At 52.6% G+C, this 27212-nt stretch overlaps 1 protein-coding gene across 6 annotated transcripts; it reads left to right on the top strand.

Moving 5' to 3' along the window:
* Positions 1-27003, top strand: CYB561 (cytochrome b561). Of its 6 annotated transcripts, none has more exons than XM_074343452.1 (6): positions 1-209; positions 22772-22986; positions 23939-24037; positions 24274-24377; positions 24718-24875; positions 25042-27003. In XM_074343452.1, the coding sequence occupies exons 1-6, from the start codon at positions 184-186 to the stop codon at positions 25232-25234; spliced, it is 795 nt and encodes a 264-aa protein (XP_074199553.1). In that variant the 5' UTR covers positions 1-183; the 3' UTR covers positions 25235-27003. The 6 variants fall into 6 exon arrangements, with proteins under 6 accessions (XP_074199553.1, XP_074199558.1, XP_074199554.1 ...); XM_074343457.1 differs by lacking the exon at positions 1-209 and adding an exon at positions 14371-14391; XM_074343453.1 differs by lacking the exon at positions 1-209 and adding an exon at positions 14586-15197.
* Positions 27004-27212: the final 209 nt, after the last annotated feature.

Here is a 27212-nt window from a genome sequence, read left to right as displayed (position 1 = left end):
CAGAGAACAGAACCCACAGCTGTTATAAATAGGAGGTGCTAAGGAGCTAGAGGAGGATGGTCATGCAGGCTGGAGGGGACTGGCAAGGCAGCTTCACCCAGAGGAGTGCAGGGTTTAGCCTCAGAGAGTCGGAGAGGTTTAGGGCTCCCTGGCAGAAAGCTTGGGCCAACTGTGGAAGTGCGAATGACGAGGATGCTTGGAGGCCAAGAGTGAGTACAGTTTGTTTAGACTTTAGACCAGTAATGTTCAATGGAACTTTCTTGTGATGATGGAGATGACTGTCTAATGGAAAGATAATGAGAACCACATAATTTTATGTTTTCTAGGAGCCACATTAAAAAATTTTAAAAGAAATAGGTAACATTCATTTTAATAACATTTTATTTAAATCAATATATCCAAAATATTATGTCATTATAAAAATCAATATAAAAATTATTAATGAGATGTTTTACCTTTTTTTTTGTGTACAAGTCTTAAAACTCTGGTGTGCATTTTACACCTCTGAATTTAGATGCTAAAATTTCAACAGCATAATACAGCAATAAATTTGTGTTCAATGGGGAAATAGCTTACACTAAGTTAAAATTAAGTAAAATTAAAATCCAGTTGGACTGGCCACATTTCAGATGTTCAATAGCCACACTGGCCAGTGGTTTCCATGTTGCTCACTGCAGCCATAGAGTTAAGCTTATGTGGGCAGATGGTGAGACTGGTACTGGAAACAGCTTCCAAATCTACATTGCCAGCTCAGAACTCCCTGGGTTTTTGGGCTCACACTCAACTGCCTTCCAGAAGTAACTGTCTGCGGTCTGGATTATGATGGTGACGACGGTAGGGCCCCTTTACCCCAGAGATCACCCTGCCATGGAAATGTGGAATCCCAGCTTTGCAAAGTAAGGCTCACCTAGCCCAGCTGCCTCCAATTGAGCTCCTGGACCCCTAGGGGTCCTTGAGGGTGCTTGTGGGGGGTAGGGGTGGAGTTTGATAACCATTTCAAAACCTCAAACTGTTCAACTGAAATTATACCTTCCTCTGGGGGCGTCTGCACAGGTTGCTCACAGCACCGCATTTTGTGCCTTCAGCTGACGAGAGCCGCTAGTTGGATACCACCAGTGTTCGCCATCTCATCACAAGCTTGGCTGCTTTAATTAACTCAGTATTTACTGATTCTCGTTACGGCCAGGCACCTCTGCATGCTGAGGACTTGAGGACTCGGCAGTGAGCCCCACAGAGCCCAGATTCTGGGAGCTGACATTCTGTGTGCTTGTGTCTGTGGGTGGCAACAGACACAACAAATAAACATGTGCCGAGGATGATAAAGCTGTGTCCAAGAGTAACTGAAGCTGAGGGGTTTAGAGTGAAGGGAGAGGACACGGGTGTGCAGTCAGGGAAGAAGGGCACTTAGGGGGCCAGGGAGCAGACTTCTGGGGAGCAGCTTTTCAGTGAAGGCATTAGCACTTGCAGGTGCTGCTCCTTGCCTCTGACGAACAGCTAGGGAGCCAGTGCAGCCAGAGCAGAGGGAACTGAGAACAGGCTGAGTACAGACAGGTGGCCGGAACAGTGACTTGCTTATTCATTCTTTAAAAAAAAAAAACAAAAAAAAACCTTTATTGTGGTGTGATTCCTGTACAGTAAACTAAACATATTTCAGATGGACAATTTAATGAATTTTGACAGAAATATACACCAATAAAACTACCACCACAATCAAGATAGCTAACATTTCTATCACTCCCCAAGAGGTGCAAATTTCAAACTCCTGATTTATCCCTTCCCATGGTAACCATAAGTTCTTTCTCGATGTCTGTGAGTCTGTTTCTGTTTTGTAGATAAGTTCACTTGTATTCCCCCCCCCTTTTTTTTTTTCAGATTCCACATATAAGTAATATCATATGGGATTTTTCTTTCTCTTTCTCGCTTACTTCACTTAGAATGACAAACTCCAGGTCCATCCATGTTGCTGCAAGTGGCATTAATACAGTCTTTTTTTATGGCTGAGTAATACTGAATTGTGTATATATACATATATATATGTATATACACCATATCTAAATATATGTATATACACTACATCTTCTTTATCCAGTCAGCTGTGACCTGGTTATTCTGAGATGAGAACCCAGTAGAATTGTTGGGTATTGGAGATAGGCTTTCATTTTTTAAAATGTCTCCTTATTATGTTACATATATAGCATAAACACGTATGTATATATACTATCTAATGTATATGTAAGTTATGAAGCATAATAAAATGAAGACCCATAAACCTACCACCCAACATTACTCTGGTCCAGCTGAGTCCTGTCCTTCCCTTTTCCATCTCCTGCCCCCACATGCACCCCCAACTGACTCCCCCCAAAACTGTCTTTGTCATTCTCTTGTAAAGAATAGTTTTAGACAGAAACAAACTCACAGACATAGTAAACGATCTTATGGTTACTGGGGGAAAGGGAGTGGGAAGGGATAAATTTGGGAGTTTGAGATTTGCAAATATTAACTACTATATATAAAAATAGATCAAAAAACAAATTTCTTCTGTAAAGCACAGAGAACTATATTCAATATCTTGTAGTAGCCCTTAATGAAAAAGAATATGAGAACAAATATATGCATGTATATGCATGACTGGGACATTGTGCTATACACCAGAAACACACTTTGTAACTGACATACTTCAATTAAAAAAAAACAATAGTTTTAGGACTTTGTATGTATCTCTAAACATCACACTGTTCAGTTCTGCTTGTTTTAGAGCTTTACAAAGATGATGTCACCTAGGTATGTACCTAAGAGAAATGAACACGTCTGTGCAAAGACATGCCTGCAAAGCAGCATTATTCAAAGGAGCTGAAAAGTGGAAATGACCCAAATGTCCATCAACTGATGAATGATTAAACAAAATGCAATAGATCCACACAGTATTAGTTGGCAATAAAAAGGAACAAAGTTCTGTTACATGCTACAACACGATGAACTCCAAAAACATTATGCTTAAGTGAAAGAGGCTACCTATCCCATGATCCCATTTATATGTAATGTCCAGAAAAGTCAAATCTATAGAGACAGAATTTAGATCAGGGGTTGTCTGGGGCTGGGGGTAGGAATGGGGAGTGACTCAAAATGGGCATGAGGGTTATTCTGGAGGTGATGGAAATGCAGTGAAATTAGATAGTGTGATAGCTGCACAATTCTCTAGATAATCTAATAATCATCAAATTGTACACTTAAAATGGGTGAATTATGCCACAACATGGAAGAGCACATTGTACTTTGATAAGGCTTTTTAAAAAAATGCATTATATTAGAGTTTTCTGAGGCTTGTTTTTCTCTCACAGTTATGTTCTGAGGCTTTATTGGTGGTGTTCTTAGTTACAGCTCAATTATTTTCACAACTCTATCATAGGCCATGATAATCTGTCATGTGATTATGCCACAATTTCTTTCTCTCCAATCTCTAATCCTGTCACCAGACATGTGAGTTACTTCTTGTTTTTCATTATTACAAAACAACTTCCCAGTAACATTCTTGCATGTCTCCTTGGTTTATACATAAGTAACTTCACGTCTGTTGAATCTAATAATAAAATATCAGGGCTTGTATAGTGTGTCTTTTTTCACTTCATTTTTTAGGAATTCATTTTTACTGTATTTTGCAAAAGTATTATTCCCCCAACAAATAGAATATCAAAACAAAAACTAAACTGGTCCTCTTTGAGAAATATTACTCAATTTCTGGCTCAAGTGCATGCAGATGTTCAAAGGTATGCAAAAGTTCTAGAGGGTCCAAATGTCAAAGTGCTTTCTGAAATGCTCGTACCGATTTGCACTCCTGCCAGCAGTGGATGGGAGTTTCTACACTGCTCCGCATCTTCACTGACACTTAGCATCCTCCAATTTTTTGTGCCAATTTTGTGCATGTGACATTTTTATTCCTTTGTTGCTAATGAGGTTGAACATCTTTTCATATGTTTATGGGGCAATTATGCTTCCTCTTCTGTGCTATTCCTGTTTGTTTCCTTTGTCCATTTAAAAAAATTTTCTTATTGACTCATACAGTTCTTTATATATTCTGGATATTAGTTCTTTGTCATTTAAATGTGTTGCAGAAACCATTCCCAGTGTCTGACTCGGAATTTCCTTGTGGCGTCTTTGATAAGAGAAGGTCTTATTTTTAAAGTAGTTGGATTTTCTCTATTTTTTCCTTTTTTGCCTAGCTCCTCTTCACTCCATGCAGATTCTGCCATTTTCTGGGTCAAAGCCTCTGCATGGCCCCTACTGAACTCCGGAGCAGAGTGTGGACAGCCCTTTTGAGTCTGCATCCTCCTCTCAGTCCCACTTTACGCTCAGCAGTTTATTCTGGAGCTGATGTTTTCATCCTCCAGTCTTTTCTGCTGCAAAAATCTCTCCTTGTCTGCTGGAAAAATCCCGTCACTCCTCAAATCCCAGCTCCAGCACAGCCCCCTCCCCTCCTCTTCCCCCTTCTTCTCCTCTTTTATTTATTTTTTTTAATTTAACAGTCCAGAGATCTTTTACTTTTTTACACCCATCAAGCTGGGTGTGATGAATTCATGGGGAATGGGTTCCAGCAGCTCAGGCCCTTCTCGCTGGTCTCACTGTGGGGCAGAAGAGGGGGAGGCTAGCACTTCAGTTGAACCCAAGTAACTCTCTCTTTGGCTTCCTACTTGTTCTGATCACTTTTCTTCGCATGTTTCAGGATGCTATCTCCACTGGTGGGGTGCTTCCCATTGAAACTGAGCAGGACACAAAAACCTTTCCATGTCCCCCATTTCTTATTTATGGGGTTCAGTTAATGTGAGTTTACTGGTGCAGCCCAAGAGGGCTGGGGTGGTTCTGGCAGCCTTGTGGGCCCGGTGACATGCTGAACCTGGGAGTTGACGGAAATCCTTAGATCTTTTTCATGTGAAAAATTACATTTGTTTATGGGCATCTGATTTTCCCCTTGTCTAAATGCAGAATATCTGTAAAATTCAGTCTTACTGCTTTTGACTTAGCAATACCATCTTTTGATGAAATTTTCTTAACTTTAACTTTCACGTCTTAGTTCTTCCCCCTCAGCTTCATGTCAAGCACAAATTTAGAAGAAAGATACTGTTTTTTAAAAAATGTTGACATCCCAAGGACAGGGCCCTACGGCAGCTACGCATCCTTGGACCCTGGCTCCACTATGCTCTGCCTTTGGAGATGTCAGGCCCCGACTCCCCGGCAGGGGAAGGGGGTGCATTTCTTCACTCCAGGCCCAGCTCTGTCACAGTGGACAGTGACGATCCATCTCTGCCTCTCAGTCGGGAACATCTGAGTAATCTTTGACTCACATCTGTCCTGTCTCCTATTGCCTAATCTTGCCTGGTCTACATTAAAAATGTCTCCCTCCTTTCTTTCATTCACTGGATCCCCCACACAGTTCTCCAGAGACCACGCATTGTGCTTGTGCTGGAGATGGTCTCACCCACAGACTCCCCAGATGCTCAACAAGCAATTCCTAAAGAGGTGACAGGCCCTGAGTGCTGGCTGGGGGTGTCAGTTGGGCTGAGTCCTGAAAGGAGGGGTAGGACTTGAGCAGGCCAGTCACTAGAAGATTCATATTTCAAGCAGATGAAACAGAAAGCAGTTTCCACCGGTGAACACAAGGATGTGAGCGGAGGCTGCCAGGCCAAGGTGGGACTTCCTCCTGAGGAAGGTCTTAGTTTGCGCATTGCCAAGACTGCATTTGTATCTCAGAGCCGCCAGTGAAGATAAGTGATTAGCAAACTCTGGGGCTCAGGGGCGCCCAGAGGCTGAGGGAACTGGTAGACTATTTAGCGTGTGCCCAAGGAGGCAGCTACTGATTGGATGGGTGGGTGGAGTTGAGGGGGTGATGATGCCTTGAAAGGCATGTTCCTAGGCGGAAAGTATTCCAGAAGCAGGTGTGGGTGGTGGGAGGGCAGGAGATGAGGATTTGGTGTTGCATGGCACAGGTCCTTCACTGTGAGGAGGTGTATGACAGGAGCCAGCTCTTCTCACTCCCACTGCCACCAGGGTTCCTCCTGTCTGCTCGCCCTCCTCTGGCCACGAGACACTTTGCCCCCTTTTTCTGCCTGCTTCCTGCCTCTCCAGATGCAGCTGGACTGGGCATCCACTGCAAAGAACCTTCCAAGATGTGTCAAATCCCTTCCCACGCCTAGGTCCCAGGTGGTCACAAGCTCAGTTGAGTTTCCATCTTAATCACTGGTAGCTGAGTGTAGAGTGGCAGATAAGAGCTGCCCCCAGAGAACCAGGAGCTTTCAAAACACTGCCCAAGACCCCGGAAGGCAGGCTCTGAGCCCACAAAGCCAGGCCTAGAATTTTACCGATTGTGCCCCCTCCCTTCACTTCGCCAGCATTAACGGTGCCTCCTAGGCCCCGGGGCTGTGTAGGTGCTGGGGATACAACGTGCACCAGTGTCCGGCTACGTCTCTCAAGCCAGGCATCTAAGCACTTTATACATCTTCACTAATTTGAAACTCCAAGCAACCCTGTGAGTTAGGTACTATTTGATTCCCATTTTACGGCTGAGGAAACTGAGGCAAAGAGAGGTTAGTAAGTCGACGAAGGTTGCACAAGAGGTGCGGCCCAAGTGCAAAGTCAGACAAGTGCCGCTCCACTGCCCACTCCTCTGCCACCTTCCAGAACGCTGGTCCACTCTCACCAATGTCAAGGGTCATATTCTTTACAGCAAGATGTTCTTATTTTCACTCCCAAGTCTTAAGCCCACTTCTTCTGGTTCTGCCCCTAGTGAGGCTCCTTCCCTCTGTTCATGGTCCCTGAGTGGATGTGAGCGGAATGACCTTGCTCTTCCAGCTCCTCCCCCTTTCCCAGTCCCACCGCTACTATCCCCACCTTGGGACAGACCTTCATTATTTCTGCCAGCCCCTCTTCTGGGCTCCCCGTCTCTCTCCCTCAGGTCCACCCTTACAGCTGTGAGAATGAATGTTTGTCCCAGAGCACGGATCTAACCTGAGAACCCCTCCCAGCTCATCAGCTGGAGGATGAAATCCAAACTCCTGAGTGTGAAGTCCAAAGTCCTTCCTGCAGTGGCCCCTGCACCCTCCAGGTCCCCAGCCCTTGCCCTACCTCCACAGGCCCCTCTATCAGCGCTTCCCAGAGACCAGTGCGCTGGCTGGTTGTGGCCCTTGATAAAGTGTTCAACAGTCAGCAATAAAGGGAGAAGAACAAGAGTGAGACATAGAAAAGCAATCAGCATCTATCAGCCAAGATGCCAGCTGTCTTTTCTGGGTCACAATATCTTTTATCCTAAGAATTTGTTCTGGTTTTTTTTTAAGTGAAAAATACTACTTCTTTCATAAAACGGTGCTGAGAGAAAATGATGGATTTTTTTTTTTTAGTGTCTTTACTTGGCAAACTAAAAACGTTTGCAACTCTAGTCAGATTCCTTTTTCCCCTGACAGTTCAGTGGTCTGCGGGGCTCACCCCACTGGTGTGTCAAACAGACCTTGATGTCTTGGGCTCCTGGGTCTTTCTTACCATTCATTCCTTCTGCCTGGAATGCCCACCCACTGGGTTGGTCGCCACCCACTGCCCCTCAAGGCCTGATCTGCCTTCCTGAAAGCATGTCTGAGGCACCACTATCTTCACACACATTTCCAGAGCCTGGAGCAGGCCAAGCCGCCCATGTACTTGGCAGGTCTGCTGAGAGCCGGACTAGGACGAATGAATTCCAGCCTTCAAGGCAGGCTGACTATGGTGGTGGCAAGGGGCAGTGGGTGGGCGTGCCAGGCTTCCACCGGCCTCAGCTGTCAGGCCAGGGCATGGCCAGCCCTCTCCTGTTCTGAGGGCCCAGCTGAGCGCAGCGAATCTGCCTCAACCCCAGTGAGGACCCGCTTGGGGCTCTGGAGCTGAGGTGTCTAACTGGCCCTAACATACCCCCTGGCACCTGTGTGTCTCTTACTCATTGTTGCCAGAGGGGACAGGAAACTGAATGAAACCACCCATGCTCTGAAATGCTGGAGATTATCATCTGCCTCCTGGAAGCCCAGGGAACCCAGGGTCAAACAGGAAGACAGAGGTGGAAGGAAGGAGAGACGAGCGAGAAACTGAGAGACAGAAGGAAACAAAAGCAAGCCTGTTGTGGAAACAGTGACAGCAACAAGGGGGACCCACAGAGAAGGGGAGTGAGGAGGACAGCCACCATCGGAATGGCACGGGAGCCTGAAGCTGGGGGTCCAGCCAGCCTCCCACCGAGCTGGGGAGGGGCACCCCACTGCGGCCTCTAATACGGTGTCCATCATGGGACCCAGAGCCTGAGGCAAATTCATCCTGGGTTCTGCTCCCACCTCAGAATGCCCAGGGCCCCTGAAGGGCCTCCGGCCCCAATGCCAGCCCCAGCAGCATCCTGCACCTGCCTGGTCTCCCATTCCTTCCCTGGGACCCTTCCATAAACTCCCTGGAAGGCATCAAAGATGGCTCAGGGGAGGGGTTCATAGGGGAGAAAATGACATTTTTTTTAAAGTTACCCTGAAGAGTTCGCTTTGTTTTAGGAGGCTCGCTTGAGTGGATCTTTCATGCAGATGTCAGGCAGAAAGTCCCATGTTGAGTAGAAGGAGGCAGTGCCCTTCTGTGGCTGGTCAGAGGCCACCTCAGGTCACCCCCCTTGAGAGTGGGGTGGGTGGGTTGACCAACGTGCATAGGAGGAAGAAAGAATCTGAGATGAGACCCTTTTAGCTCAGCAGACCTTCTCTGCTGAGAGGCGCTGGGGCTTCTGGGGAGAAACTTCTCCATGGAGGAACCTGGATGGGGCCCAGTTGGACCCCGTCATCTTGGGGGCAGCGGCTGGTGCTTGCTGTGCATGACTGATGCTGACCTGGCCACCTGGGCACTGTGGAGATGCCATGGGGGGCAGGACACAGAGCATGGGTCCCTAAAGTGCTTAGAAGCTGGGCTCACTGGCATGGCACCATTGGTCTTGACTCCATGGCTAGTGAAGTCAGGACTGAGCCCTGGGTCAAAATAAGCTCTTTGAGGTGCCTGGATTTATTAGATGAAGGGAGGCCTGTGGAAGGAGAGAAAACTCCCCAGGATGGATGAGAGCACTCTAAGGCATGTCCGTTTGGACCTGATGTTGCCTTTCAAGCCATGAAGGGCTACAGATCATAGACTGCTGGGATGGACAAAGATATATTAGAGTCTCCAAGCAGTATCCTTGCCTTCCAACAGCCTTAGGCCGTGGAACCTAAGAGCTGGCCCTTAGAGTACATTTCTCGGCCCTGGAGCTTTGGGATGAGCTACCCAGAAGTCTATCCAGAAGACCTGAGCTACCCCTTGCTGTAGGAGCAGGAGGGCCCAGCTCCGGCCCTGCTCCAGGCACTGACCCCTTGGATCCCTTCAAAAGTAGGACGCATGACTGCTCCACAGTGGGTGATGAGGCAAGAGACTAGGGAACAACTGTAGTTCGGGGAACTGACTGAGGGGTGCGATTTTCCCCGGCCCCAGCCCACCTCTTAGGGTCTCCCACTGGCTGGGAGAGATCAGAGGAGTGTGGCTTCTTGGGTGAGGGAAGTTCTGAGCTAAGGTCAGGGTGCCTTTTAATCTGCTCTCAAAACAAGGACCAGCTGGCTGATAGGAACACTCAGGCAGAAGGCGATGGCCAAGGTCAAGAGAGGTATAAAGGATGAGAGGAGGGACAAAGCGAGGCCAAGTGAAACCTCTGACTCAGGACACGCAGGATGCTGACTGGCGGGGACCCTGGAAGAGTCGGCAGCCTTGTGCACACTCCTCAGAGACAGGGCCTCATGTGACCCGCCTCCGTCTGCTCTTCTGGGTTCAGCTGGGCCCTCCTCTGGGAGAGGGTTGCCCTAAAGCTCCAGCTGGGAAACCCTGCCTGAGCCTTCAGCAGTCTCCCACTTGGGGCGTCCTCCACCGTGGCTAGGTCATCCTGTACTTTCCTCCACACCGCATTCCTCATGAGTTGCTGGGCTGAGAATGAAGGGTGGCGGGGTAGAAGGGATGGAGCCAGAGTTGGAATAGCTTTAAGGAACCAAGACAAAAACAAAGTGTGGGAGTCCTGTCCCTGGGGTTTATGGCTGGCTGCAGAGGTGATTAGATGGCTGGCGTTATCAGCAGCTCACACCCTCCACGTCCATGTCTCTGCTGACACCACCCCAAGCTCTGGCCACTCCTCACCCCAGGCCTCACACCCTTGAACCCCTGTGTCTTTCTTGCTCTCCACAATACCCCTGGTGTTCACAGAGCAGGTCTTCAATGTTTGTTGACCGACTGAATGACTGGCAGGCTCAAGGAGAAAAGTGCGGAGGTAGAACTGAGGACACGACTGGGACACAAACCTCCTCCTGGTTTCCTTCCTGGAGGGGAGAGCTGGCCCAGTGAGTGTGACACTGGAGCTGGGCTCCAGTGCCTCCTGCTCAGGCCGCATCACCAGACACTGGGCAAACGGGCTGGACCAGGGGAGCTTGGTGGTGCCTACCAACTGTGACTGATGTCCAGATTCTCCAGACGGTGACAGATGTGGTCAGTGCTCAGGACTATGGACCCTTCTTCAGCGCCCCAGGAACCTCTGGTGGAGTCCCTGCTACACCCCTCACATCTTCAACCTGACTTCTGCAACAACCTGTTTGCATCCCTGCTCTCTGGTCTGCACATGCAGCTGACTTCTCTGCTTGGGGAAGAGGAGTGTTGGCGGGCAGGGTGGAACGGGGATGGCGTGCACGTTCCTTTCCCGGGGCCTCTGCCCTCCCTCTGCTTCCCTGGTTGGAACCACATCCCCTGGTTCTTCCCGTGCCTGAACCTCACTCTGCTCTCCGCAGAGAGCCGTCCCTGGCACCCCTCAACAACAGCCCTCCCTCCTGTGACACTGTCCCCTTCCTCTGCTTCATGTTCTTTGCAACACTGGTTCCTACATGCAAGTAGGTTTCTGTGTGTGTGCGTGCACGTGTGTTTATCTTTTAATTATCTGTCTCTCCCACTTCGTATAAGTTACATGCAAGCAGGGACCTTGTCTGTCTTATGGATTACTGTCTCTCCAGGGCCCAGAACAATGTCTGGCACAAGTAGGTGACCAATAAACCTTTGTTGAAAGAAAGAGAGGAAGGGTGAAAAGAAGGGCGAGAGGAAAAACAGACTTCTTCCTGATCCCCCCACCATGCCCTGTGGGGGGCTGCGCAGAAGCAAACTGCGAGGCTGGGCAAGCCCACCCCTTCCACGGTCGCGCCCCTTGGGTGCCCCGTGCTGTCGAGCCACCTCCTGCCCTGGGCTGGTCCCCTCTCCGCCTCTGCCTCCCATGTGCCTGTTCTGGGCAGAAGTGAAAGCTGGCCTGACAGTCCTGGTTCTCATTGCTTCTCCATCCCTCCTGAATGTTCTTTTGGCTCGCGGACAGGTTACTCTTGTTTATCTACATCTTGTTTTTCCAGACTGGACCAACTTTGGGGTCAACTCGGGATCCACAGCCTGTGACGTCCCTCAGCCCAATCCCCTCGCACTCCGGAGTCCCAGGTGACTCATTGTCTTCAAAGGAAGCTTTGTGGCCAGTCCCCCACCTTGCTGCCCCTCCTGCCACCATCACTGCTCTCCGCTGGACATGCTGGCTGCACCTACTGGGGCTGCTGATTTTCTGGCCACCTCCACTACCCCTGAAGCTGGAAGATAGGATTTCCCCACTGAGCAATTATAGTTCCATTTTAAGCTCATCAAAGTAGCCGTGTACTTTCAGATTCAGATCAGTTTTCTTTTCAAGGATGTTGGAGCAAGGGCCCCATGGAGCGAGCCTGACAATGCCGCCACTGGCTGACAGCCACTCTAGCCCTTAGTATACAGGTCAGCAGATGTGTCCTTTGATGATTATCACCCCTGGGCCAGGCCCACCGCCTGGAGCTGGAGGAGCTGGCGCAGGCTTTGGTTCAGGCATGTGGATTCCTATTCTGGCAGTACTGGTGGGCCTCCTCACCTGCCTTCCAGCCAAGCTCCTGCTTTCTCTCTGCTGTCCCTTTGCCGGGTTAACCCCTGCTCGCCCTATGGCTCTACAATTCTATGCCACTCCCCAGAAGCTTTCCCTGGCCCTCACATCTGGGATAAGCACCCTTTCTATGTGCTGTTAGGGCCTGAAGAGGACAGGGCTGGGCCTGTCCCACTTCTTGTTACATCCCCAGTGGCGCCCAGCACCTGGCACCTTGAAGGGACTCGACAAAAAGAGCTGTAAAGAGTGACTGAATTTGAATGTTTGCATCTTACAGTGCCTTAGGTCTGGGGAGCCCCATCTCCAATGCCTGTGGGGTTCTCTGCAGCCCAAGGTTAAGGCCTGTGCCTAATGCTTCTGCTGAACAGGAGTTAACTGGGTGTTTCAGCCTGCTAGGGGTAGGGAAGCTTTGCTGGGAGAGGCCAGAACTGCTGAGAGGCCCCTCACCAGAGCAAGGGTAGAACTGCCATATAAAATGCAGGGCACCCTGTTAGATCTGAATTTCAGATAAACAGCAAATACATTTTTAGTATATTGTATGTGCTATGTGAGACATCCTTGTGCCAAAATAATATTAAATTCAAATGTAACTGGGCATCTGGGTTTTCTTTCCCCTTCTAAGTCTGGGAACCCTAGCAAGGCAGACGTGATCAGCCAGGCACTAGGGGATCTGAGGTCCTGCTTACGAGGTACATTCTGCTGGCTGTCTGGGTTCTTCCTGCTTTTCAAATGCTTTTGGCCAAAGAACAGGGTGAGCTCAAGGTGTGGTTTCTTGGGGCTGCTGCTAGCACACTTAATCCAGGGTATCTCCCTACATCTCAGTCCCTGACCCCAGCTACTGGACTGAATGGTCAGGAGTGGCCTTTCTGAGGAGGGAATGTTTGAGTTGAGATTTGAAGGAATGAGCCAAGTGATAGAGGAAGAACATACCAAAGGAGAGTGGGAGTGAACCTGGTGAGTCTGAGGAACATAAAGGCTAGTGTAACATTGTAAACTGACTGTACTTCAGTAAAAATATATTAAAAAAAAAAAAAAAAAGCTGGTGTAGTGTAGTGAATGCAGGAAGGGATGGGTTTGCATGGAAAACCTTGGCCACATCTTGGTCCCCAAGAAGGGGCCTTTGGGCTACTCTCCTTGCTGATCACCATGGCCGGCTAAAGAGTAGGTGCTTCTCTGGTCTCCAAGGCTGAGTCTCAGCAGCAGGGACGGGGTAGGGAGGGACTGAGTGATCGCCATTCTAGGTTAGGGATTCTAGCGGCAGAGGAAAGGACACGGGGTCTTGGTGCTTGACCACAGTTTGGTGGGATCACCTGCTCTTTAAAATGGTGGGGTGGAGGCATGAGTCCTTAGAGATAGGTCCCATGGGACTGCTACCCATGGAGGCACCCTGCCTCACTCAGACAGCCACTCCCATCTCATGCTGGGAGCACTGCTGGTGGCTGGATGTGCTCTCCCTCCTAAGGGGTGGGGGGAGGACCCAAAGGTCCCATTCCACCTGGCAAGAGTCTCTCTCCCAGTTTTGGAAGGGGCTAGGGGCTGAAAGTCCTACATCAAGAAGCTCAAATCAGGTCCTCAGCAAGGCTCTGCACCTCTGTGCAGCCCTGTCCATTCCAGTCCTCATCCTCTAAACCCAAATATGCGGACCAAACAATGGGAAAGGGCTTGGTGCCAAGGACTCAACTCACAAGGCACTTGTTGCCTGCTGTTTGCCTGTCGGTATGTGAAGGAAGCTGTTTCTTAATTTAAAATGTCCATTAACTCCCTCCAACTGGAAGGGTTTGGGGGAGGGTTGAAGTTTGGTCACTCTGAGGGGGTGGGCCCAGCTGAGTTTGCCCTCTGGGAAGATGTGCTCAGGGCAGTGTCTTGCCATGCTCCTGAGACTATATTCTCTTTGTAAGGAGGCACTGGATCCCTAAGGTCCCCCTTGGCCAAGGACTTCCAGAAGTCTCCAGCCAGGGCCCATGAGAAGTCCTCCAGTGCTGGGGGCGGGGGGGTCCCTTTGCTGAGGCTCATATACGTCTCCAGGGGAGGAAACCTCATTTCCCTACTACTGTCAGGCCTTTGGTAAGTCTTGCCAGGCATCCGACACGAAAGAACCTTTTGTTCTGAGCTTGTAGGAAGTCTGAGCTGGAGTTGTTATCTACTCACAGCGTTTCCTGGATAGGGGGCCTGGCCCGGGACTTCGGTAGGGGCTGGCCCCTAGCCTTGGCCCTGGCTCCTTCCTCTCTTAGCCGTCGGGGCAGGGGAGGTTGCTCATGGCAAGCTCTAGGCCTTCAGGAAAGACTGGCGAGAAGTGATATTTATCCGTACGCTGCAGGGTTGGGGTGTAGTCAGTCAGGCAAAGACTCCTGGCTTGGGAACGGAGGGCAAAATCGTCATCTTGCGTTGAGGGGGGCGGAGGAGGGCACTGCAAAACTGGGCAAGGGGTGAGTTCAGCCTCCCAGCATAGTGACACCTCCTCCCTCCGGGCAGTGAGGGAGGGGCGAGTACCCCTGGGGCTGCAGGAGCAGCAGCTCGGGCCAAGACCCGGGCCACTTCTGACACCTAGTGGCCACCTGAGCTCGGGGCGGGGTTGGGTGGGGTGAGGGGAGGGGAGGGAAGAAGGTGGAAGGGAAAGGCAGGGCGTGGAGGGAGGGACTATGGAAGCTCGGAGACCAGGCCTGGGCGGGGCGGCCGTTCTCCCGGCCCGCATCCCTCTGTCCTCTGCCCTGGGCCGGGCCTGGGCAACCCTGGCAGCCCATCCCCTCTCATCTTCTCCCGCGGCCTTGGAGTCAGGCCTAGGCTAGGAGGCCCCCCCAATCCCACGGGCCACGCAGACTACCGTACGCCCCCGAACGTGGCCCGGATTCGAAGGTTACCTGAGCTTGGGTCCGGAGGCTGGGTCACGGTGGCCGTGGGTCTCCCGCCGGAGCCCCCGCCACGCAGGTGTCAAGGTTCTGGCCCGGGGTCTGGCGGGGCCCTGTCCCCAGACCGGGGACCATGGTGGGGCTGGGCCCGGCTGAAGCGTGAGGAAGCGCCGGGGGTACTTCCTGTCCCCGCGCCTCCGCTCGCCGTGTCGCCAGCCTAGTGGCCAACCCGCCGCGGGCGCCCGGTCGCCATGGCGACGCGGCAGCGCCGAGGGCGGCGCGGCTCGCGGAACCTGCTGAGCAGCCCGGGTGCGGCGCGGGGAGCTCGCGGGCCTGTCGGCGGCGCTGCGCAGCGGGGTCGAGGTCCGGGCCCGGCGTCCGGCCAGGTAGGCGCCCTGGGCCGATGGGTACGAGCCGAGCCCCGGCGCGGAGTCCGGACCCCAAGGGCTCGGGTGTGTGTATGGAGGGGGGCCGGCGGGCTCAGGGACGCTCTGGGACGGGCCAGGATCCCAGCGCCGCATCCAGTTTTTCTCCTTCCCTCTCCTGCCACCACACCTGACTCAACCTCACCTGCTTCCCCGCCTCGGAGCTTGTCCCACTCCTTCCTGGAGCTGTCAGCCGTAGGCCCTGTGTCCGCCTCTGTGCCGAGTCTCTGCGGAAGTTAGGACGGAGCGGCAGGTGACCCCAAGTTTATCTATGGGCACACGACTAATATTTTGCCCTGTTCTACAAACAAGATAGCTTAGAAGTGGATCGACTAACGTTTGCCACGGCTGTCCTTTTGCAACCCGAAACCGAGCTGCCAGCTGCTTTTCTAGTTGCGGTGTCTCCATCTGCCTGTTTCCTCTTGCGGTGAGATTTCTAGCTAGATCCCTTCCGTGTTCCTCTCGAATATCTCCAGCCTCTTGGTGTGAGAGTCGGGGTTTCTCGTTTGGGAAATCCTTATTCGTTGGGTTGGCTTTAGTGGGCCCTGAACTGTGGGTAGAGGGGTGCAGAACTGACCTGAGGAAGGGATCTGCTGCTGCCTTTGACACCTGGGTAATGGCAGGGCCACCTCCCCTCTCTGCCTGCTCTTTCCCCAGGACACCCCAGAGGGGAGGATCCATGTGGGCCCCGGAGTCCCAGACATGTCTTTAGAGGCTGGCACCCCTCCCAAGTCTTTTTGCCTTCTGGTTGCCTCTCTCCTCTCTCACTCCACCTTGGCTGTCTTTGAGGATTTTCTAAGACTCATTAAATGAAGCTCTATCTTATTTGAATTCTCTTTCTTTGTTTTCATAGCAAATGAAAACACCCAAACACACACACACACACACACACACAGCTTTGCTACTTTCTCATGGATTATCTTGATTTCTCTTGTGAAATTGGATTGAGGCAGAAAATACAGGCAAGTCATAAATGCTAACAGGAGCCCCACAGGGAGAAAGCGCTGCTGCAGCCCCGCCCCCAAGCAGGAGGAAACTGGGACCTGAGTGGAATGCTCTGCTTGTCCCACTGCTCCCAGCCTGTGCCACCTTCCCTTGGCAGGCAGAGCTTGGGCAGCTTCTAATATAAAGCGGTTCAGCAGCACTAGAAGGCTTTGGTGGAGGAATTCACCCCAGATCCAGGGGTTTCTGCCCACTGAGGGGATTCATGGTAGACAGAAGGGGCTTGTGGATTTATTAGCAGGTATCATGCTGTCTGCTGCCATCTGGCTCTCTGGGCCCCCAAACCTCACGTATTAATAGCTTCTGATGTATGACTCTTGCTAAGGTGCTATTAGGACCGGATTTAGTGTTTGTTAGATTGCTGTTTAATTGAATGCCTACTGTGTGGCAGGCACTGTGCTAGGCACTGGTACATATTTATCCTGCTTAATCTTTCCTACAGGCCAGTAAGGCAAATCTCAGCATCCCCCTACCTTATCGATGAGGAAGCAGGCTCAGAGATGGCACTCGGTTGTGCAGGTGCACGCAGTCATGAACAGTGGGGCTTTGAAATCACATCCATCTGACCAGGGGTGCATTCTGACTTTCCTATTCCTCCATTAAAAAATAATAAGAATTATATTTTACAACTGCATTGGTATAAAGACAAATATTATCCGGGTTGGATTAAAAAGTAAAATATTTCCTTCAACCCTAGAAGTTTGTTTTTTCTTATGTTTGTAACAGAAATCAAAACCTTTTTTGTGAGTCCCTACAAGTATTGAGCTCTGACACTGGGCCTCTGGACACAGTGGGGAACTGGGGTCAGCGTCTGACTTCAAGCTCTGCTTTCTTCCTGGGGGCTTCTTGGGAGTGGGTGGTAAGAAAGTGGCCCACCTAACAGCTCGGGTTTCATTTTGCCTTCTTGTTCATCACATTCGAGGACATTCTTGGACAAATGGTTGTTTCCCCTCTTCACCCATCAAGAAAAGATCTAGCCCCCAACACAATCTTTTCTAACCCAATTAAAACCCTGCTGCGGATAAGGAGGACTATGGCTGGGCCAGGCTCTCTGCCTCCAGGCTGTGGGACGTGTGCTGTGTCTGGTCCCCCTAATGAGATTAGGCCTGGTGGCCTTTCAATGAAACCTAGTGCACCAGGGGGTGGGTAGAGCGGGGAAAGGGGTGCTCAGCACGTCCAAGCCCTGCGGGCAGCTCCTGTCCCTGTTTGATTGCATTAAGTGGAGTCTGACTGCAGATGTGTGGGGGGGGGGGTGACTGTCAGAGGTCCGACATCCACATCCTGTGCTCTGACAGGAGGGTGGCCTAGTAAGTCGCCATGTGAGCCTTCTCTGGTTCTGAGACTCTTGTCTGCTGGGTCCAGGAAGCCTTTGGGGGTGCAGAGGGGCTGCTCCCAGGCTCTGACATTGTTGCTCTAGGAATGCAGGAGGCGCAAGAGCAGCCAGCATTCTGTGGTTCCACCCAGTTAGGAAGGAAGGGTGAGAGAATTTTCCCGCTGGCCAGATTGGGAAATGAAGGAGCAGGATTCAAAGGTATTTGCTTAATAGGGAGTGAATCTCAACTGATTTCAAGGTTTTCAAATGCACACGTGTTTGTGGGTGAGTCAGATTCCAGCTGGGGTCCTTGCAGTGTCTTCTCTGCGTCCCCCGGCATTGGAATCAGCCACTTTGTGCAGACATAGGTTGTTGTTTATGTTGCACTGAGTAAGCGATGGGGCGATGGCACTGCTGAAGGGTCTCAGTTCATCTCTTAAGCACAGAACCACTCACTACTGTGTCTTTTCTGTAAATCTGGATTTTTCACACTTAGATCTTATTGGCTGTGAGGTCACCACCTGTGGGCAAGCCAAAGGCCTGCCCGAGGTGGGATGGTGTGCATTTTCCTGTTACCCCTCACACGTGGACTTATCTTCTAAGTTGGAAGGGGCCATAGGGGAGACCGCTTGGGCCTCCATGATTCCAAAGGTCATTTTTCATCTCTGGCTTCCTCTGGGATGCCCAGTTACCGCGGCACAGGGACCAGGAGAGATACCTTTGGAGCAGTTGTCATGAAGATCTTGCAGCTAGTTTGTCTCCGTCACCCCTTCTCTCTAACCCACCCTTTCCCATCCCTCAGCCTTTTCTCCCAGGACAGCCCACAGGGGACACCAGTGCTTGATGTCGTGGGGGGTGTTAAGTTGCCTTAGGAGCATGGTTCCCAGGGGGGTGAGGAGGGCCCAGGAGGACTGACATGGGAGGGGAGAGGCCGTTCTGGAGTCCTGCTTCCGAGCAGATTCAGATGCCCTGAACACTGGCTTCGGTATTTGGGAAGCTTTCCGCTCTCCCATGTTAGGAGGTTCAGAGCCACACCCCTAGCAGACAGCAGCCTATCGCAGCTCAGAGGAGCGGCCACTCGAGTGTGGTGAAGTCAGCGCGCACAGTGGAAAGTGCTCTTGGAGCTTAACTCATAGCCTGAATTCTCATGGCCTTTTACTGTAGAATCTGCATCTACTCTGCATCTTGTCTGCAAGGTCCCCCGGAAAGGCGGGGGCCTTGTCTCATCTGTGTGTTCCAGCATCCAGCAGTGTGGCTAGTGTATCACAGGTGTTCAGTAAACAACTGAGTTGAGCAGTTCTTTGCTGTGGATGATTTGGGGCAGGTCATTTATCTTCTCTGAGTCCCAATTTCCTCATCTGTCAAAGCGGGCTAATACTCCTGTCATCCTCGTAGGTTGCTGCGAAGACTGAAGGAGAGAAGTGCTGAGCACAGAGCAGGGCTTCTTAACTCTCATCTCCACTCCGCTACCTTGGGTGCAAACCTCGTTAGGGTTCGGATTCCCAAGGGAATTCAGGGTGATGGTTCTCAGTGTAGGACATTAAAGCTACATGTTTAGTCATTGCGCTGTTCCAATGTGTTTTCTTTTCAACACCACCAAGCAAGTCTCCAATCCTCAACAGATACTGCTGGGTGTCCTACAATTTAACTCACCTGGAGACAGCGTCAGATCCCACAGATGACAGGCTCAGTCCCACAAGACTGCCCCCTACCCACCTTCAGACACCAGTTACAAGTCCAGGTTTCACCTGTGCTGCTGACCAACAGGCTATAGATCAGAGCTTCCACGACCCCTCCTCGGATTCAGTTACTTTGCTAGAGCAGCTCACAGAACCCAGAGAAACTTGCTAGGTTACGGGCTTATGACAAGAGGATATGATAGGGACTGCCAGATGAAGAGATACATAGGGCAAGGTCTGCTAGGAGACACAGGAGCTTCTGTCCCAGAGAACTGGGGTGTGCCACCCTCCCGGTATGTAGATGCAGTATGCCGTCACCAACCTGGGAGCTCTCCAGACCCCGTCCTTTTGGGGTTTTGTGGAGGCTTCATGACACTGGCATGACTGATGAAATCATTGACCTTTGGTGGTTGCACTCAATCTCCAGCCCCTCTCCCCTCCCTGGAGGTCAAGGGTGGGACTGAAGGTGCTGACCCCCAGTCCTGTGGGTGGTTTCCCTGGCAACCAGCCCCCATCCTTCGGGGCTTGGTTTACATGATGTAAACATTAACACAACAAAAGAAACGTTTCTGAAAAAAAACAAAAGAAACGTTTCTGGCTTTCTTCCACTTGGGGAACTCCTAGGGTTTAGGGACTCTGTCCTGTGCACTTCTTGTTATAAATCACAGTATCACAGCTATGAAAAGAACTCTAATTTCTGCCTATCTCACTAGGAGATTGTCTGGGAAGGAAAAAAGCTGGCTCTGGCTTAAGTCACCACGGAGTGAGTTGGGACCCAGAGGCGACAGTCCTTTGCCACTCGAGCTCCCTCTCGTCCTCTATCTACTTGGTGGGGCAGAGCACGTTCCTTCTGTTCTTCCTAATTTGGAGCTAATCAGATTCCGACTGCGCCCAGGGCTCTCGGGGAGGAATTAAATAAAGGAGAGGAGGACGACATTTCTCATTTGGTACATTTCCTGTTGGAGTTGGCGCTGGGGATCAGATCCCCGAGGATACCCAAGGGAGAGTCAGATGCGTTCCGGCCTTCCTGGAGCTCATAGGGCGCTTCAGCGGAGGGGCCCACAAGAGCTTAACGTGAGGCAGGACACCAAAGAGGGTAAGTAAGCGCCAGGCCAGACTTTGGGACACAGACGAGGGGGACAAAGTGGTGAACAAGATGCCCATTTCAAGTCGTGGAGCAAACTGATAGAGGTAGGGAGGGTGGAGAGGAGCATGAAGGGGAGGGAATAAGAGCAGGTGGAGTTAGAGCTGGGGACCTGGGAGCACATCCTCCCAGTCGACTTGGTAAGAAAAGAGAGAGGGCTGCAGAGGAAACAGAACTACGATCAGGTTATGGAGTTGGCACCTGACCAGCACACACGGGAGGCCCTCTGTGAGGGTGTGGCAGCATGACTGGGGCCCTGGCTTTGTCCCTGTCCCTGGTGGGTCAGGCAGGCTGAGGAGGGTAGGGAGATGGGGGCAGAAACTCCAGGCCCTGGCTGGGGTGGTGGTCATGAAGATGGCCAACAGGAAAGTGTGGCGAGACGTCGGGGAGAAGCCCTAGGATTCAGCGGCCAGTCTGCTGAGGCGCCGAGGTGTCAGCGCTGGGAGGTCAGCGTAGACGGGTAACTGGGTGTGCTGAGTCTGAACTGTTTGAGGGATGTCCAGGTAGAGCTGCTAGTGGACAGTTGGAAATGGGGTTTAAATTTGGGGGAGAGGGCTGTCGCTAGATTTAGGAGTCATGGGGGTAGAGGTGATAAACATGGAGGCAAAAGTTCCAGAAACGCGTTCACTGTTGCTGAGGGCTCCTAGAAACAGGGCTTCCCACCTGCCATGGGTAAGTTTCTGGAAGATGACTTGACAGAATGTTTCCAAAACCTAAAAAAGAAACTAGCCCTTTGCTCAGGATTCCATTTCTCCATTTAGGAATTAGGCAGGTGTGCAAAGATGATCACAGTGTTGTTCATTTAGTGAAAAACTGAAAGCTGGCTAAGTGTTGAGATGAGGGGGTTGGTTAAAACATGAACCAGCCGTACAATGCAATACTGTGAACGTATTAAAATGATGAGGTGGGTGTATATTCACTGACATGAAAAGATGTGTGTGCCCTATCATTAAGTTAAAAAAAGTAGGTTAGAAATTGGTATGAGATCCTGTTTTTATAAAAGAAAAAATATCTATCTCTAGAAGAAAAGGATATAAATCAAAATGTAAGTTACTTGTAATTTCTCTCTTTTTTTTTTGCTTATCTGTATTTTACTTCAAGGAATGTGTATTAACACCCCCGGTGACCCCTCTTTTAAAAATGGGGCAGTTGCCAACAGTTGGCAAAGGTGGCAGAGAGAACTGGAGGTAAAGACAGCCTGGTCACCAGGAGGACAAGCCAGACTGACTGGAAACTGGTTCTTGAGCAGCTCAGGGTAGAGGGTGTGTGCTCGGTGTGAGGGAAGGGACCCCGAAATGTGTTAGTCGAACACTGCTGCTCAGCTGCTCTGCTGTCCTTCTCTGCTGATAAGGAAGGAGAAACAGGGTGTCTTCACTGCTGCTGGGAGAGGCCGGGCCGTGGGAAGAGGGGAGCTGGGGGAAACGGCGAGGTCGACCCTCTGGCCACAGGCCGCCAGCGCCCAGGCCGAGTGAACAGAGGCCAGGCTTATTTATCAGCCCCCTCTTCTCCTCCCCTCCCCCAGCTGCCTCTCCCACCTGCGCCTGTGTGTGGGGAGAACCAGCAGATTCAGGGTGAAGAGCTGGCATGGAGGCCATCCTGAGCCCCAGCGAGGCTGTAGGGACATCAGGGATGGGACTGAGGAGCCAAGAAATGCCTCCCACTGGCCCCTGAGCCTGGCTCCCTTCCTCAAACTGCCTTGAACCCCTTCCCTTGTCTGTGGGACAGGATCCTTGGGAACTCAGTGACCCCAGGAGTTCTCATCTTGTAGGTCTCCTGTCCTGTGCCTTTGGTTGGGGAGCTTGGCCTGAGGGAGTGCAGATCCACAGCCCGGGTGTGGAGGGGAAGAGGCAGGAAGGGAAAGTCCTGTCCTGTGAAGCGGCTCAGAGCACGTTCCTTCTACCAGCCTGGTGGGGCCTGTGCGGTGGGCAGGATGCCTCTCATCTGGGGGCTCAGAAAGCTGGCACGGGGGAGGCAGGCTCCCCATTTCCCAGCCTAGCTGTCCTTAATGATTCACCTGGAAGAATTCCTGCACCTTCAAGGAATTTGCTCACTTCTCTGTATTTCACCCTTGAACCCCACCTGAGAAAACCCAGGGCCTTCTGAAAAAGAAAGTAAAGCACAGGCACTGGGCCCTCCTGCTCTCGCCAGGACTGGGAGGAGCTTTACTCACACCATCATGTCATTGCACGTGGAGAACTGCCAGCACGTGTGGGTCTGTCTCCCAGCAAGGCTGGGCCCTCCTGCTGAGCTGCTCCTGGGCCTTCAGACTCTACGTTAGCACCGAGGCCTGGGGGAGTGGGCTGAGAGCCCAGCGGCAGGGTTCTGTGTGGGAGGACTGGGATGTATTTTCGGTGGCCGTGGGCCGTTCCCCTGAGCTCTGCTGTTTTTCCTGCCGCAGCTGCCTCAGCATGGAGAGCCATGCCAGCTCGGCATCCACCCCTGGGGCGCTGCCTTACTACGTGGCCTTCTCCCAGCTGCTGGGCCTGACTGTGGTGGCCACGACTGGTGCCTGGCTCGGTGTGTACCGAGGGGGCATTGCTTGGGAGAGCGCCCTGCAGTTCAACGTTCATCCCCTCTGCATGGTCATAGGCCTGGTCTTCCTGCAGGGAGACGGTGAGTCCCGGGGCCGTGCCTCCTCAGACAGACAGTTTGCAGGGACTCTCTCACCCCTGAGGTCTCTCCAGTCAGAGAAGGAAGCTGGCTTAGAGCCTGGGGACACTGGGAATCGAAATCAGAGGCCCTTTGGTGGGTGGGTGGGTGGCAACTCCTTTCAGACCTGTCCCAGCTCTTTTACCCCTTGATTCAACAGGGAGCATCCCAGGGTGTATGCGCTTCATACAGCAGAGGCCCCAGGGCTGGGCTGTGAGCAAGGCCCTCAGCTGTAGAGGCAGTTTGAAATTGGGGGAAAGAAAGTGAGTGTGTGTGTGAGTGTCAGGGGAGATGCTGCACTGGGCCAAGTGAAAGCTCCTCTAGGATCCAGGCCGTGCTTGGATCCCACCTGCCTTGAGGCCAGGGGACCATGGCCTTCTCTGGGCAACAAGAAAGCTGATCTGTATCTGCTAGATCCACACCTCCTAGAGGTGGTCCAGGTGACAGCCACCCCCTCAGCAGCAGAATCCTAAGAGGCATTCCCCAGACCCCCCGACCCTGACCTCCTCTGCCCAGTGAAGGGGAATTAGCTTGGGAACCAGGGGTTTCCCACCAAGGGAACCTGTTTACTAAAACTAGTGAATATCTGATCAAGCTTCAGTATTGGACAGTTTGAGGACCATCATAGCTAAGAGGTGAACTCAAAAGCCTGGTGACACCTCAGTATGACTGCATGATGACCCTGAAACACAGCCTGGAATACACAGGACAACTGACAAGGAGGTGGCGGGTGGGTGGGGGTGGGAGGTGCGAAGGCACCGGGAGCCTTGTTTCCTCCCTCACTTCCAGTGGCTTGGGGAACCTGGACAGGCCCTTAACTCCCGTCACCTCTCCAGCTGGGCTGCCTCCTTGCGCAGGCAGGAAGACCTCGAGCTCAGGTTAGCGCACTGACATTTCCTTTCTCACGTCCCATCAGCCCTGCTGGTTTACCGTGTCTTCAGGACTGAAGCGAAACGTACCACCAAAGTCCTGCACGGGCTGCTGCACGTCTTCGCCTTCATCATCGCCCTGGTGGGTGAGTTCCTGGCACGGCCTACCCTTCCCCACCTCTGCGTAGACTCGGGAAAGAAGCTGCGTTACTGTCTAGTCCCCCCTCTGCATCCCTCTCTGCCTTCCAGGCAGGGACTGTGGGTGCTGGCAGCCACCGAGCCGGGCCTGGAGCCCAGAGTCAAGGCTAGTCGAGTTTCCCTGGGGCCACTTCCCGTTCCCTCCCTGTCAGCCCTGTCCTCAGCCGACCCCTCTCTGGTGCAGGTCTGGTGGCGGTGTTCGACTACCACAGGAAGAAGGGCTATGCCGACCTGTACAGCCTGCACAGCTGGTGTGGCATCCTGGTCTTCGTGCTCTTCTTTGTGCAGGTGGGTCCTCTCTGCGCCCCAGGCACGGGGAGGGCTGGGCGGGGCGCGCGCTGCGGGCGCCCGCACAGGTGAAGATGCTCCAGCAGGGCTGGGCGCGAGGGGGCTTTGACCCCGACCCCGCGGCCCCAGGCCCAGCCCTCAAGCGCACAGTGAGGGACTGGGACCGGGTCTGGAGCGCCCGCTGGGGCCGACATTATCCCTAAGTGCCCGCCGCCCACCCGGGGCGCCAGCCGAGGCCCGCACGCGGTGGGTGGAGGGGCCCGCGGTCCTCGTGGCGGCGGCCCCCCTGTGGCGGCCGCGGGCTGCTCAGTCTCCGGCACCACTTGGCCTTTCCTCCCAGTGGCTCGTGGGCTTTAGCTTCTTCCTGTTCCCTGGAGCGTCGTTTTCCCTGCGGAGCCGCTACCGCCCCCAGCACGTCTTCTTCGGCGCCGCCATCTTCCTCCTCTCCGTAGGCACCGCCCTGCTGGGCCTGAAGGAGGCGCTGCTGTTCGAACTCGGGTGAGCGCCGCCGCCAGCCAGCTTTGTGTGGGGCCCCCGAGCAGGGGCTTCTCTCCCCCCGGGGGGCGGTGGGGCTGGGGTCGGGATCTCACAGCACCTTTCGGCCCAGGGGCGACCGGCACCCGGCCTAACGGGCCCCCGGGGCCTCCCCATCCCGACCCCGCAGGGCCAAGTACAGCGCGTTCGAGCCCGAGGGCGTCCTGGCCAACGTGCTGGGCTTGCTGCTGGCCGCCTTCGGCGCCGTCGTGCTCTACATCCTGACCCGCGCCGACTGGAAGCGGCCCCTCCAGGCCGAAGAGCAAGCGCTCTCCATGGACTTCAAGACGCTGACGGAGGGCGACAGCCCCGGCTCCCAGTGACCGGCCGCCACCGCCCATGTGGCGGCCGCTGGGGGTCCCGTCTGTCCCGCACCTGCTGGGGCCGCCGTGGGTCTCCAGGACGGTGGCCCGTGGAGGGCTGGGGAGGCGAGGGGCTGGGCAGCGTTCCTCTCTGAGCGCTTAGGGTTTGGCCTCCTCCGCTTCCCCTCTTCGCTGCTGCTTTAGTCCTGTTGTTCATGCCCAGACCTCCGCCCTGTTGTCCCTGTCACCACCCCCTCAGATGGAGAAGCCTTGGGTAGGGTTTTGTGCCCTTAGTCCTGGTCGGAGAAGCACAGATGCCTGAAGGAGACGAAGAGTGCTGGGCCACGTCCAGGGAGAAACCCGGGGCTCAGCGACGGGCCTGGCAAAGCCAAGACTTGCTTTGTGTAACACTGGACTCGTACCAGAAGTCTTGCCGGCCCGAAAAACACCGGCCTTGAATGGGCCCAGTCTTTGGCAGCGGAGCAAGTGATATTATGTGTAAAATATGTTGGTGTTCAGGGCAGTGTTCCCCAGGAGAGGGGAGGAACTGGCCCTGGGAAGCCCCAGAGATGTGGCTTTGGCCCAGCTGCTCTAGAGCCTTCCCTTTCTTTAACCCTTTGGCCCCAGGACAGCTTTGTGGGGAGAGGGGTTCAGGCACAGGACTTCAGACAGACCTGTCCTTGGCGGCCAAGGGCAGCCCAAAGAAGAGAAAGGAGATGGTCCCCTGTGTAGGCTGCTGTGGGTGGTGGGCTTCCTTGCAGCTCCCTCCTGCAGAGGCTCCGCTCCCCGCAGGGCCTCCTCCATCCTCAGAGCTCATCAGGCGCTGCTCTGACAGGCTGACGGTACAGACCTTTGTTTTAAACAAAAAGCTGCCGCTTTTGCCTTTTTTCCCTTTTGATGGGGAGGGGTGGGGGCTGCCTGCTTCTGTTCAGGAGGAAAGCCTCATCCTCTCCTACCTGAGACCCATCTTTGCAGGAAGCTGGGGACTGAGTTGGAATCAGATTAATCCCCCCAACCCCATGGCTGTGTAATGCTGTTAGCTGAGTCACTGTTTGGCTTCAGTCTAGAAATAACGTGATTAGAGCATCGATCTTGTGCTTCTTGGACTCGGTGAATGCTCTCTCCTTGTTTTCCTTGTTTTTCGGGCTTTGAGGAGCATGACGTAGTTTGAGACAAGACCCAGTTTACCTAAGTGAAGAGATTAATGAAATTTCCAAATCTGACTACTGTTCCTTTAATGGTTGCCTTTTTCACACCTAAATGCTGCCTTAGAGAAAGGGGCTTGTCTCCTCTAATGCTCAGATTTCTAAAACTCGGCTTTTGCAGTGGGTCCTCCCTCAGGGATGCCACTTCTCAGAGCAGGGGGCTGTGGGTGGCACCCTCCACAGCAGGGCTGCCTGCCTCCCTCCCCAGGCCTCTCTCGCCCGCTGCAGCCCCTGCACCAGGATGCTTGCACCCTGTGTAGGTTGTAGGCTCTGCAAGGGCGCAGGCTCCAGCAGTTCTTTCATCGCCTGGTATAGTCAGTGTTTACACGTGGGAAAACTCCACCTTAGACAAAGTACCAAAGTACAATTGTGTCTCTTCCTTGGCAGAACATAGAGAAACAGAACCTTGGATTTGCAGTAACAGTCTGTAAACTGGCCTGTTTGCTAAAGTGTATGCTGGATGACTGAGGAGCCAAAAAGCCCCCCAAAAGCTGATCCGTGGTGGTTTATTTTGCCTGTGGCCAATCTTCTGTGATGTAGTGTCGTGTTGGTGCAACAGATGATTCAATAAATGTCTACAGCAGATCCCTTGCCTGTTATCTTCATTTACTGTGGCAGTAAAAGGAGCCAGTGCTGTTAGCAGATACGTGAAGTTAGTCTAGGAGGGTCAAGAGAAATTGAATATCCCCGGGTTGGGCACAGCTGGTAAAGTGATTAATGATATTTATCATGTACAAGCGCAGAAACAGCCCACTGGCTGTTCTGACTCTGGACCCAGTGAGGGAGGCTCTTCC

The sequence above is a fragment of the Camelus bactrianus genome, chromosome 16 (assembly GCF_048773025.1).
Source record: "Camelus bactrianus isolate YW-2024 breed Bactrian camel chromosome 16, ASM4877302v1, whole genome shotgun sequence".
Classification (NCBI taxonomy): Eukaryota; Metazoa; Chordata; class Mammalia; order Artiodactyla; family Camelidae; genus Camelus; species Camelus bactrianus.
This window is presented reverse-complemented; position numbering and strand designations above follow the sequence as displayed.